This window comes from Chinchilla lanigera, unplaced genomic scaffold (genome assembly GCF_000276665.1).
Source record: "Chinchilla lanigera isolate Chin_1 unplaced genomic scaffold, ChiLan1.0 scaffold00018, whole genome shotgun sequence".
NCBI classification, from domain to species: domain Eukaryota; kingdom Metazoa; phylum Chordata; class Mammalia; order Rodentia; family Chinchillidae; genus Chinchilla; species Chinchilla lanigera.
Window position 1 is genome coordinate 15,066,024 of NW_004955419.1, and position 14,423 is coordinate 15,080,446.

The 14,423-nt window shown below is 35.8% G+C and overlaps 1 protein-coding gene across 4 annotated transcripts in view; it reads left to right on the plus strand.

The window, feature by feature from the left end:
• Ptbp3 (polypyrimidine tract binding protein 3) overlaps nucleotides 1-14,423 on the plus strand; it is a gene marked incomplete at its 5' end in the record, with an annotated part of 98,809 nt that overhangs the window by 63,244 nt on the left and 21,142 nt on the right. For all 4 annotated transcript variants that reach the window (XM_013513256.1, XM_013513259.1, XM_013513258.1 and 1 more), the window contains 3 exon segments: nucleotides 4,030-4,194; nucleotides 9,350-9,460; nucleotides 10,961-11,135. In XM_013513256.1, coding sequence (XP_013368710.1) covers nucleotides 4,030-4,194; nucleotides 9,350-9,460; nucleotides 10,961-11,135 — 451 coding nt within the window.

The window sequence follows — 14,423 nt, forward strand, 5'->3', positions numbered from 1 at the left end:
TTTGTGTATTTACTGACCATTTGTATTCCTTCTGTAAGGTATCAATTCTTTCCACTTGCCCATTTATTGATTGGGCCTTTTTGTGTGTGTGTGAGGTCTAATTTTTTTAGTTCTTTTGTATTCTAAATACTAGTCTTTCTGAGAAATACTGGCAGCTTTTTTTTTTCCTATTCTGTAGGTTTTCTTTTCACTCTGGTTGTTTCTATTACTGTACAGTTGATATGATTGTTGATTCTTGATACTTATTTCTTGTGTAACTGGGGATCTATTCAGAAAGTCCTTGCCTATGCCAGTGACTCAAGAGTTTTACCTGTTTTATCTTTCAGCAATTTAAGTGTTTCTGTTTTAACATTTAGTTCTTTGATCTATTTTGATTTTAGTTTAGTACATAATGAGAGATTCAGTCTTGTGCAGGTAGCCAGTTTTCCCAAAACCATTTACTAAAGTGGTTTTCTGTCCTCTAGTGTATTTTGACCACTTTGTCAAAGATGAAATAGTTGACAGTGTTTGGGGTTGCTCCTGCACTCTCTAATCTGTTCCATGGATCCTCATGTCTGTTTTTGTGCTAGTACCGTGCTGTTTTTATCACTATAGGTCTGTAATCCAAATTCAAGTCTGGGGTTATGATGCCTCCCACTTTCCTCTTGTTATTCAGAATTACTTTTACTATTCTGGGTCTCTTCTGATTCCATATGAATTTTAGGATTTTTTCTCCAGTTCTATGAATATTGTTGCAATTTTGATTTGGATTACATTAAATCTTTATATCAGTTGTGGAAGTATGGCCATTTTGACTATATTGGTTCCGCCTGTCCAGGAAGAAGGGCTGTCTTTACATTTTCCTTGATTTCCTTTTTCAGCATACTGTGGTTTTTGTTGTAGAGGTCTTTCCTTAGTTCAATTAATTCCTATGTATTTAATTTTTCTTGGTGCTATTGTGAAAGGTATTGTTTCCTAATTTATTTCTTAGAAAGTTCATTATTAGTGTATAAGAACCCTGTTGATTTTTGTGTGTTCATTTTAATCCTGCTACATTACTGAATTTGATTATAGGTAGAGGACCTACAAATAATAATAATTTTACTTTTTTTTCCCTATCCACATTCCTTTTATTTCTTTTTCTTGCCTCATTGCTCTTGCTATTTTTTCCAAGTACTGTGTTGAACAGGGGTGGTGATAGTGAACATTCTTGTCTTATTCTTGATTTTAGAAGATAAGCTTAGATTTGGTAAGCCCCCCCCATTATTATGTTATCCTTCTTTTACTCTTTAAAATAAAAAAAAAAGGATAAGCTTAGAGTTTTAACCCATTTAATATGATAGTAGGTTTGTCATAAATGGCTTTTATCAAATTGAGATAAGGTCCATCTGTACCTATTTTTTTCACTGTTTTTTTTTTTTTTGTCATGAAACAGTGTTGGATTTCATCAGAATCCTTTTCTGCATCTATTGAGATGATCATGTGATTTAAAAAAAAATCCTGGCTCTGTTTATGTGATTTATTACATTTATTGATGTGTATATATTGAGCCATTTTTGCATCCGTGGGATGAAGCCTATTTGTTCATGATGCATGATCTTTTTGGTGATTCATTGCATTCTATTTGCCAGTCAGTATCTTGTTGAGGAATTTTGCATCTATATTCATTAAAGAGGTTGGCCTATAGTTCTCTTTTGTGGTTGGACCCTTGTCTAGTTTTCGAGTCAAGATATGCTGGCTTCTGTGATTTTGAGAATGCCCCTTCCTTTTCAGTTTCATTAAAGAGTGAGAAATATTGGTGTTAGATCTTCTTCCCTAAAGTTTTCGTAGAATCCAACAGTAAAAAAACCCTGGGCTTTTCTCAGTTAGTAGGTTTTTTATGCTTGCTTCAGCTTCATTGCCTGTTACTGGATTATTTGGGGGTTTTAAATCTTCTTGGTTCAGTTTTCATAATTCATATATATATAGGAATCTCATTTGTTTTGAATTCTCCCATTTATTAGCATAAAGGTTTGCAGTGTAGTTAATATTATCTTTTTGAGTTCAAAATACCCAGTTTTGTATTGTTTTGTTTTGTTTTTGTGCTGGGAATCAAACTCAGGATCTCACCCTTGCCAGTAGGTATATCCTGGCCCTTGTTTGGTTTTTTGAGACAGTGCCTCACTGTGTAGTCAGGCTGACTGCAAATGTAAGACAATTCTGTCTCAACCTCCTGAGTGCTGGGATTACAGGCGTGTGCCACCACATCTGGCTCAACAGGGTCTGTTTTGGTTTTACCTTTTGCATTGCTAATTACATTGATTTGGGTCTTTTTTCTCTTTTACTTGGGTTAGATTGGCTAAGGGTATGTCTATTTTGTTCATTCGTTTGAAGAACCAGCTAAATTCATTGATTCTTTTTTTTTTTTTCTTTTTGGTCTCAAGTTCATTGATTTCTGGTCTAATCCTTACATTTTCCTTCCTTATAGTAACTTTAAGTTTGAACTGTTCTTGTTTTTCAAGGAGCTTGAGGTGTATCATTGGGTAATTTACTTGGGCTCGCTCTGTTTTTCTCATGTGGGCATTCACAGCTGTAACCCTCCCTCTTAGGACTGCTTTGTGTCCCTTAAATTCTGATTATGTTTACTGGCATCATTTAGTTCTAGAAACTGTCTTATTTCTTCCTTGATTTCTTCTGTAATTCATTGAAGAAGAGCGTATTGTTTAGCTTCCGTGCATTTGCGTAATTTCTGTTTTCTTTTCTCATTGATTTCTAATTTCATTGCAGTAGAATCTGATAATATGTATGGTATAATTTTAAATCTTTTACATTTACTTAAGCTTGCTTTATTGACCTACCCAAGTTCTGTAACCAGTCATATCTTAGTATGCCCTAGGTCCTCTTAGTGGAGGATGATATTTAGACGTTTGCCTGTCCTTACTTGGATATTAGCAACCCTTGCCAGGTTTACCCTGCTAGTGAATGACCTCCCTCCTTAACCTGCTCAGACTATTGTCTCTGTACCATCCTACTCCTTTCCATGTACCCCATCTTTACCCTACTTAAGCTGTCTTCACCACACTACCATCTTATACCACGTGGACCTCCTCCTAACTGTCCTTGCTACTTTGCCTGGTTGCCCTTACTCTTCTCATACTCCTCAGGTTCTGATATAGAACATTGAGTCTCTACATGTGGATACCCTTTTTACCTTGTTTTGGCTTAGGTTCCTCGTTTCAGGCAGCTCTGCTAATTGGATACTTTCCTCCCCTTGTTGAGGCTATGATGCTTCATTTCAGAAAGCCCAGCTATGTGGGTGACCTTTTTCCACCCTGAACTACCACTGCACCTCTCTTCCTCCTCCTCTTCCTCCTCCTCATTTCCATTTACTTTATACCACTCAAAGGATAGAACTGAGTTGTTCAAGAAGAGAAAGGAGGAGAAGAGTGAAAAAGAAGAGGGACTTGTGATTTTTTACATGGTCTTTAATAGTACTTTCTTGTCTTTTTTGCTCTTTGTCTTTTTTAAATTAGGAAATAAAAGTTATATCTGAAATATTTTTTTCCACATTTTTTTCATCTTTTCAAATAAACTTAAGCAACATATGTGTGTTTTATTTTATTTTAAAGAGAAAAAGACCAGAATAACAATAATGAAGACAAAAACAATATAAAAACAATACAGGATTTCAAAACGAGATGATAGGAATTAACATTGGTTGTTATATTACATAATGTTATCTTCAGTGAAGTTGCTCAGATGTGTGTGTATTTTGAGACAGGGTCTTACTATGTGGTTCAGGCTGGCCTTGAACTCATTGTGCAGCCCAGGCTGGCTTCAAATTTGTGGTGATCCTTCTGCTCAGGCTACCAAGTGCTAGGATTAAAGGTGTGCACCCCCATGGTCAGATAAGTGTATGTCCAGATAGCTGTGTGTATGTATGTGCATTATATTTTGCATTTTTTTGAAGAAATGGATCTCTGTTACTTACTACTTTACATCAACTGATTTTGGGGGGGATTCATATAATATCTTCATATAATCAAAAGCTGATTTTGGATTGTTCTCTAGAGAGCCCAAGCTGCACTGCAGGCTGTCAGTGCTGTCCAGTCAGGAAATCTGGCCCTTCATGGAGCTCCTTCAAATGAAGCCACAATCCTACCTGGGCAGAGCCCTGTACTTCGAATAATTATTGAAAACCTATTTTACCCTGTTACTCTGGAAGTTCTTCATCAGGTAAGAAGGAATGCTCTTATGAAAGTAGAGTCAAAAGTGAATTTTGTAACTTTTGATGTTTAATGTTTAGTCCTGTAGGTTGTTGCTTTTGGTTGATGTATTTATTTAAATAATGAAAAAATCTTTACCATCCTGTTTCATACAAGAACTTGTATCAGTTAGAGATAATTTTTCTAACTGAATACTTCACTTAAAAGATAAATAAGTGGGCTTGGGAGTGTAGCTCAGTGGTAAAGTATGTGTTAATACAATGAGGCACTAGGTTCAGTCTTCAGCATGATGATGATGATGATAATGATAAAACCCAAGACTGAAGAAGGGGTTGGTAAGAAATTCAGGTTTTTTAATAGCTAAATATGAAAATGAATGGAGTATATAAATCCTCTGAGAAGCCTCGGTAATAGTTGTTCCTTAGAAAATAAAGTCACTACAGAGTGTGACTATTTTTTTTCTGTTGGCCCCTTACATTTGAATATTTTCAGTTTAAAAATTGCGGAGGGAAGATGTGTGATAAATCTTCATTTATATCATATATATCATGTTAAATACTGACAGAGGTTCAGTATAGCTTGTATAGACCATCTAGTTTAATACATTTAACCAGTCTTGATAAAAGATATTTTGCCAAATCATGACTTGTAGTATTTAGAATTTAAAAACTAGGAGCTAGGGATATAACTCAATGGCATAAGCACCTGCCTGGCAAGCGCAAGGTCCCGAGTTCCATCCCTGGTACTGCAAAAAAACAAAACAAAACAAAAAAAAAACTGGTAGGTAACCTAGTTAAATAATTTTTTAGTCAGTAAAATGGAAACTTTGATAACTGGTGAATATTGACTGTGATAGAGAATTAGAAGCCATTTGAAACTCATGTCTCCTGATATAAAGTCCAGTATTTTACTTTTGAATGCTTGTTATATTTTTAACTAAGATTCTATATTTGGATATCCTCCAAATATGCAGTTATTTTATAATTATATTTTTGACATGTAGCTTCAAAACCTTAGTCAGTTTTTGTCTCATTAAGCTGTTAATTCTGTTTCATTGTACTTACTGATCCATATACAGAAACTCCCCATTTAATATGTGTGTTCCAGTCCTGTGACTAGGTTGCTAAATGAGGAGTTGTGTATAGTATGTACTTTACAAAAAGTGTTCAGAACAAAGCAATGGTCAAAGGAAACTCCAACTTGATGACTTTGCTTTTATTTGTATAACTCTTAATGCAGTATTGTAATATGTAAGAACATAAAATTGTACTGTACTATACAGTACAGTCAGCAAAAATTACAGTATTATATAAACAAGGTGTACTGTACATAAAAAGACTTTAAGGCTTTGTATACAAGACATACAGAACTGTACAGAAAAATGATGGCTTGTAACTCTGGAGAGTCATTAACCAGGTAGGTCGTTAAACAAGAAATATCTGTATTAAAACATGATTTATGCTTATTTTCATTTAATGTTTTCATATTTTTGGATTTGTTCTAAGTGTTGTAGGAGGTATGTGTGTATATCTGTTTAGGAATTGAAATACATTTTATACATAAGGACAGTGGAGCTCTTACGAATTCATTTACTTGCCTCACACATTTACTAATACAGTATGGTCCTGTGCCACATATATAAAAATTAAATACACCAGTTAGTGGGCCTGCTGTGTTCCCTTTGGTAGTTTTCTGAGTGCCATTTTCAAAACAGATATATTTGTAAGGCTTCTCCTAAGGAGGACTTTAACAATGATGTTCACAGCCACTGTTGTTCATTAAAGGAGTTCAACAGTTGCTTAAGTGATTGGTTTAACTGTTCTCGTGAATTTTCTTTTTTCTGTTTACCCTAAAAGTGGTGTTGAACACTGTGTCATCCATCAACAATATGTTTTTGCGTTTGCTTCTGTACTAATGTAACTTTCTTTCTTTTTTTGTTTTTCTTTTTTGTTTGGTTTGTTTTTGTTTTTCTTCCAGTACTGAGAATCGATCTCACGACCTTGCACTTGGCAGGCAGGCGCTGTGCCACTGAGCTGAATCCCCAGCCCCTGTTTTTCTTTTTTGAATACTGGGGATTGAACCCAGCACCTTTGCACCAAGTTACATCCTAGCCCTTTTTAAAGTTCTTTGAAACTGGTCTCGCTGAGCCACTACGTTGCCCAGGCTGGACTTGAATTTGCAGTCCTCCTGCCTCAATCTCCCAGTAATTTACATAGTTAAAGTAAAAGATGTTCTTATGCTCATGACTCAGTGTTATATGGTCTTGTCCAGTTCATTTATTATTTCCCCAAAAGCAATAACAAACCTTATTTTTCCCCCAAAAGACTGTGACACCCTTCGAGTGAAGAGGGCTAATTCTGAGAAAGCTCAGTAGCAACTGTCAGATTAGGACAGTTATTTCACTCTATTGTTCAGTTGTCTTTCCCAGGACTTTTGGTATAAAACCAGCTCCTTATCAGAGCTCTTAAGGCCTCCACATCCTGCTGTCTCACCTGTTTCTTTTTATCCTTAGTACCTAACACTCTTCTGCGTAGTTGACCTGTTGACCTTCCTGGCTCCCTCTCTCTTCCAGTGTCCTGTCCTTCCTGCTTAGTCCTACTCTTGGTTTCTTTTCTATGTTTCTTAAACTTAGGATACTCTTTACCTAGTCAACTTGACTAGATCAACATCATTTGATTCTCATCACAAATCTCACCTCCTCGGGGAGTCTTTGTCTAAATAATCCCTCTCCTTAGCACTGTATCCCATTAGCTAACCAAGAGGCAATATTGCATAATGGTTAAGGAATAGGGTCTGGAGCTGGTTTGAATCCTGGCTTTACTACTAACAACTACCTCTATAACCTTGGTCAAGTGACTTACCTGTCTATGTCTGTTTTCTTGGTATAATGAAGATGAAAATGACACCATTTTTTTTTAAATCTTCATTGTAAGGATTACATAAATTATGTTTAAAATATGTAGAATTGTGCCTGGTATGTATTAAGTGTCTAAGGAATGTTAGCTCTGATTATCAGATGCTAGTAAATTGCAATATAAGATACTGTTCTTGCTCTTGTAGTCTTGTGGATGAGGTAATAACTTCATCTTATCCACAAGACTAATATTTAAATAACAGAGTAAAATGCAATAAATATTACTAGAAGGGAATATTATAAAAGTATAGAGTTAGATGTACTTGTAATAATTAAATAGCTTATTGTTTGCCAAAAAGTGGGCTTTAGCTAAACTGCTGTCTAAAGTTATAGAAGATGTAATGGATTTAGAGTGACTTGGCTGGGAGCGGTGCTGCTTTAGATGAGTAAAGTTAGGGAAGGTCTTTCCAATATGATGACATTGCATAGAGCCTTGAAGGGTATGAGGATGTAGATTGCGTATCCGGTCATAAAGAACAACATGTGCAAGATCCCTAAGATGGAAGTGTGTTTGATGTGTTCGAGTATCAAAAAAAGGGTTAGTATCACTGGAATAGGAACACAAGAGATGCTGTAAGTGATAGGGGCAAGCCTGAGGTCCCAGGTAATTCAAAACTCAGCTTTTACATGGTGAGAAACCAGTGGGAGATTTTGAATAGAGCAGTGGGATGATATCATTTAAAGTTTTAATAGACTCTTGTTGCTGTGTTAAGCATAAACCATCATAGAAAGGCTGTTCTTACCACCCAGATGAGAGACAGTGCTGTCCTTAGTTTTTATAGTTGTGGCTCTGGAAGTGGTAATTATGGGTATATTTTGAAGGACTTACTGAGGCATTGATATAGATATGTTTTATGTTGAGACTGGCTTTTGGATCTGTGCCTCTGGTAACATGGAGGTACCCTAGCTGGCATGGAGTGAGGAAAAAAATTTGAGGCAGACATTGGAGGTGTAGGGCAAGACTCAAGATTTTATTTTTGACATGTTAAGTTTGAGATACTTGTTAGACATCCAAGTGTGGGATAGTGAATAGACAGGAGCTAAGTCTGGATTAGGGGGAAGAAGTCCAGGAAGCAGATTTGGTAACCTTCAGCATGTATGTAGGTAATTAAAGCCATTGGACTGAGTAACATTACTTAGCAAATACAGATAGAAAGAAAATTGTTACCAACTGAAAACTCAAACCTGCCTACTAAAAAGTTCCTTGGTGCACTATGGAAGTAGCTCACAATAGGGTTCTCACGTAATCTGTAACTTTCAAATAAATAAAAAAGTTAAATATTCCCTGTTCTGGTAAGATTTTGCTGTTATTAAGCATTATGTAGTCAGTGTTCTTAATAGGCAATTAGTCTTGCTTTTTAATTATCAGAAAGAGTACTCAAGAGAAATTATCCTGAAGCATAGGTAACAGCATAGGTAAACTAGACCACCTCAAAACTTTGTGCATCAGCTAGGTGTGCTGCCGCACACCTGTAATCCCAGCATCCCGAGGTGCTGAGGCAGGGGGATTGTGAAGTCAAGCCCAGCATGAGCAACTCCATCTCAAAAATTAAAAAAAAAGAAAGAAATAAAAAGGTGGGGACGTGGGAAGGTTAGTGGGAAGGCCCGGCGTTCAGTGCCCAGATCAACAACAGCAGCAAACTGCACATCGAAGAATACTATCAACAGGGTATAAAAGCAACCCCAGATACCCAAACTCTATGAAGAACTACAAGTAAACAACAAGATAACCCAATTTAAAAATAGGCAAAAAAATTTAATAGACATTTCTCCAAAGAAAATAATCTAAAATTCAATAAGCATATGAAAAACTAATCAGTATTTAACTGTAGGGAAAAGTACATCTTCATAAAGCCAGATACTTTTTCTGTGTTGCTCACTGGTGAGTTCAAGTGCTTAGAAGAGTGCCCTATGAGTATTTGTTGAATTAATAGAACAGCCTATGGTTGAACCTTATTTTAGTTCCTTTCTACAAAACTCTTCAGAAATAGATACTGATTCACAGGGAAAAACTGTTGATCTGTTTGATTCTCCTGATTCCATTTATATGCTATGTAACACCGTTATCTTATGCAGTCAGTTCTTATTGTAGCTTCCTGTCTTAGTACTGTATTATTTATACATCTGTGAAATAGGTTACGTGTTTAAGTGTTTATTGTTTGCCAGATACTGTTCTAAGACACAGCATTGGTGCTGAAACATAAATATTTTAGACTTTTAATTATTTAACCTGTTGTAAACTTTTTTCCAGATATTTTCTAAATTTGGCACGGTCTTGAAGATTATCACCTTTACAAAGAATAATCAGTTTCAAGCGCTGCTTCAGTATGCTGACCCCGTGAATGCACATTATGCCAAAATGGTAATTAATATTTTTCAGTTTTCAGTAGTTAATCGTTTATTTTAATATACCTAGAGGAAGCCATCATTAAATATACCTTCTTTTTAGTTGTGGTAAAATAATGTACACAACACTATTTTTATTTATTTATTTAGGTCTTTTTGAGACAAGGTCTCGCTATGTAGTTAGGCTGGCTTTGAGCTCACTTTGTAGCCGAGGCTGGCCTCGAACTTGCAGTGATTCTCCTACCTCAGCCTCCTGAGTGCTAGGATTACAGGCATGCGCCACCATACTCGGCCATATTTATCATTTTAGACTGCATAGTTCTGTTATGTTCTTTTTCTAAGCTGAAAGTTAGTATTTTATAGAAAATGGTTTCAAATTTGCCACCTCTAAGATCTGAGAGACTTAGTCCTTTTGTCATGTTTAGAATCTAGAGTTGAGCACAGTATTCCTGTTGTAATATAGTAAAGTAGCTTTTTACCCTTTGTCCTTCATGTATTTCAATTAAACCAGCCAAATATTGATTTCACTTCTTTTGGTGAAGACATTAAGTCTTAAAAAATGCACTGCTGTCAATTCATATTGTCTTTTTTTTTCCTTCCTTTTTTGTGGTACAGGAATACTCAACCCATCTTTTGAGCTGTAATTGTCTTGTATCGGTTTCCGAATCGTTTCTAATTTCTGCTCAGAGATAGAGACTAAAGTTTATTATACTGTTGTGTGCTGTACAGTATTGGCACTGAGTTGGGAATATAGCCTTTGTGTTTGCTCTCCCTTCTACATGATGTGTTATTGTGTACCATTGTGACAGCATATATGTCAGTGTGACGAATCATTTTCTCTTGTATTTGCCTTGTTTGTATGTGCTTTGGTTTCTGGTATCTTTTTATATATTCACGTATTGATAGAAGCAATAATCAGCCACAATATACCCCTGGTAGATTTTTATTATTGCAAAAAGAGAGAGATTCCTGATCTTTGGTCACAAGTGACTTCAAATTTCCTTCAGTTTTCTTTATTCATAGTTTTACAAGATAAATTTACAAAAGAAAAATATAGCCTGTAGGTGATATTTTATATATTGTGGCTCTGACATATAACATTTACAGAGGCTTTGTTTCATCCTAACCTGTTTAAACTATGCTAAAGTGAATTAACTAAGACAAAATATGAAGTTATCATATCTTTAAACATTTGCTAGAGGGAAAATGACCTAACAGATTAGTGTTTCTATACTACTGTGTAATAGTTATACAACCTTTTACGTTTCTTCACTCATTCGATCCTACCATAGATAGGATAGATGTTGTTATTCTTATTTTACAGATGAAAACTGAGACAGCTTTTCTTTTTCTCCTCAGACTCCTCAGTCAGTGATTGAAATAAAAGTAAGCGCTAGGTCTTTAAGTTCTGTGTGCTCTGCTTTATACCTGATTGCTATTCTGTGTCAAAACAAAGGCTATTTGATTTATCATTGTTGTCTTGCCAAAACATTAGTCCTTTTCTCACATACTTTAGGCTCTGGATGGCCAGAATATCTATAATGCATGCTGCACTCTGCGTATTGACTTCTCCAAGCTCACCAGCCTTAATGTGAAATATAATAATGACAAAAGCAGAGACTTCACTCGCTTAGACCTTCCTTCTGGTGATGGCCAGCCATCTCTTGAACCCCCTATGGCTGCTGCTTTTGGTGAGTAGTTCCTTTTTGGGTCACTGAAGCAATAAATGTCATGTATTAATCCGTGAAAGCCAACCCATCTCCCCCTTTGGGTTCTCTCAGGATTTCTAAAGGATAGCAATCATGGAGTAGAATGTACCCATTAATTACATCTTAATATTAGGAAATTCTGTTAGTTGACAAAAAAAGTAGATGTTGGAAATAAAGTTACACATTTATTTTCTAACATTAATATTACTCATAAGCCACACAACTATTTGCTTTAGATTGGTAGTCTTAAATGTTAATATTGATTTAAATGTGTTGGCTTATTGTCAACAGAATTTTGAGTTAAGGTGCTCTTAAGAAAAAATATTCTTCCCTTTTTAAATAGTGATATTTTAAATAAGTAGCCCAAATTAGTTGTATGTTCTTCCTTTTTATTCAGAGGTAGTTTTTTTTAGAGCTTGGTTTGCTGTTAAGCATTAGAACTTTCAACTTTGCCTTATTAGTGTGAAGTTGCACTTTTCATTTATAAAAATAAAGCCTTTAAAGTTACTGCTACAAATGAAGTCTTAAAGGGCTTTCCTCTTTTTGAGGGGAGCTACCAGCAATTGAACTCAGGACCTGTGCTTGCCAGGCAGCCACTGTGCCGCTGAGCTATATCACCAGCCCATCCTCTTTTAATTTAAAGTAAACTTTTAAGAGGCTGAGGGTATATGTAATTTGGTGTTAGAGAGCTTGCCTAGCATGTGTGATGCCTTGGGTTTGATCCCTGTTATCATCATTATCATCATCATCATGCAAACCTTTATATAAAGAAAAAAGCAATAGATGATGGCCCAGTTTGGATATATCATTGGGTTAATACAGTCTAATTTTGGTTTTAAAGTTCTCAAAAGGATAATTTGTTTTTTAGATAAACTATTAAACTTGGATGCTTTCTGATTTACTTTCCTTTCTCCAATTTTACCTTTCCCAAATAACACTTAGAATATTGCTAATTGAGATCTTAAGTAGTGTTTACTCCGTCTTCATTTATAGGCCAGAAAATTAGAGTTAAGACCACCAAGTGGTTGTCCAAGATTTTATAGAAAATAGTTTGTAACTGTATTTTATTTTATTTTACTTATTATTTATTTTTGTCTTTTTTGAGACAGGGTCTTGCTGTGCAGTTCAGGCTGGCCTTGAGCTCACTTTGTAGCCCTGGCTGGTCTCAAACTTAGAACGATCCTCCTGCCTCAGCCTCCCGAGTGCTAGGATTAGAGGTGTGCACCACCATGCCCAGCTTGTAACTCTATTTTAAAGTAAAAGCTTTTTTGGTATTTGTAGTCCTGATTCAGGAGAGTGAAATGTTTTTGTCCTTACCATTTCAATGACAAATAATAGAAGTGGGGGCAAATTTGAGTTTGCCGAGATTCATCTATGAAATATAGAGTTGCAGTTATCCCAATAATTGAATATATACACTTGGATAACTAATGTTCTGTATAATGGGAAGAGGACATTTGAACTATATGGCTAAGAATTTTGATTTCTGCACATAAAAGTCAGAATGTTCAAATTATTTTTATTGTGTTATTAATAGTCACTGCAAAATAATATCTTCATCCTAAAATTAGTGATTCATCAGAGAAAGATACTTTATGTATTGTGTGAAAGTTTCTCTACTTTTGTTCTCAAATTTAATGTAGTTCATTATTGCCTTCCTTTTTTCTCTTGACTTCTGAAACACTGTGCTCTCTTTATTTTCTTACTACATTTGTGGCTGTTACTTAAGTTTCCAGGGCTCAGGCGTAAGCATTCTGTTCCTGATTTTAGTGATTTATGTTATACCTAGAGAATAGTTTATAAAACAGGTAAGTATATATTTTAAAGACACATGGCTTTACCAGTCAGTTTCTGCATACTGAATAAGCCCCTCTGTACTCCTCTTCCTGGATTCCTGCCCCAAGATAAATAGACCCCCATAGTTGGTTATTGTTCTTCTGTGCTTTTTCCTGCTTTGTTTTTGTTCTTTTAAACTATATATTATATAGTCCTAAGTGCTAGTTTAAATTTTTACATTTATATTCAGAAATTCACATAAATGGAAACATGCTGTTTTTTTCTTGTGACTTATTTCTTTCACAGTGGGCTTTGTGATTCATCTATACCCATACACGGGGCGTGGCTCATTCATTCTCAATGAAACCAAGTGTGTAGTATCCCTTGAACGAATACACCGCAGTCTTTTATTAATAGACATTGAGGTTATATTTGAGGCAGTTCTGAACATGCTGCTACAAACATACTTGAATGAATTTTTTTCTAAGGAACATACCTAAGAAAGGAATTGTTTACTTATGGAGTATTTCTTCAGTTTTATCACATAACCCCATACTGTTTTGAAAGGGTTGTACTAATTTATATGAGATGTGCTAAGTTTTGGCAATTTTATGTGTTTGTAACAATAATGACATAATTTTTGCTTGTATTTTTCCAATTATTACTAAAGTTGAACTGTTCATTAGCCATCCTTGCGTATAAATTTTCTCAATCCCCAATACTATAAACAAAAAAAGTTCCATTATTTGAAAGGATTTTTTTGGTTTTTGTGTTGTCGTTATTGTTGAGACAGGGTCTCACTCTGCAGTTTAGGCTAGCTTTGAACTCACTGTGTAACCCAGGCTAGCCTTGAACTTGCAGTGATCCTCCTGCTTCAGCCTCCCAAGTGCTGGGATTACAGGCATGTACCACTAAGTCCAGCTTGGTTTTTTTTTTGTTGTTGTTGTTGTTTTTTTTTTTTTTTTTTTTTTTTTTTTTTTTTTTTTTTTTGTCTTTTTTGAAACAGGGTCTCAGTGTGCAGTTCAGGCTGGCCTTGAGCTCACTTTGTAGCCCAGGCTGACCTTGAACTCGCAAGGATCCTCCTGGCTCAGCCTCCTGAGTGCTGGGCTTACAGGTATATACCATCACTCCCAGCTTCTGAAAGATATTTTCAAGAAAACCAAAGCCCCAGGTTGAAGAAAGGTATTTGTGCCTGGCACAGTGGTACATTCCTATAATCCTAGCTATTCTGGAGGCTGAGGGAGGAGGTTCAGAAGTTAAAGGCCCACCTGGGCAATTTAGCAGGACCCTGTTTTTTTTTTTTTTTTCTCCGGTACCGGGAACCGAACTCACGACCTTGCACTTGCCAGGCAGGCGCTTTTGCCGCTACATTCCCAGCCCCTAGGACCCTGTTTTAAAGTAAAAAAGGGTAGGGGTGAGGCGCAGCACATTCTGGGTTCTATACCAAGGAAGGAAGGTTATGAGACTAATTGACTATATCAATATATGAAGAAT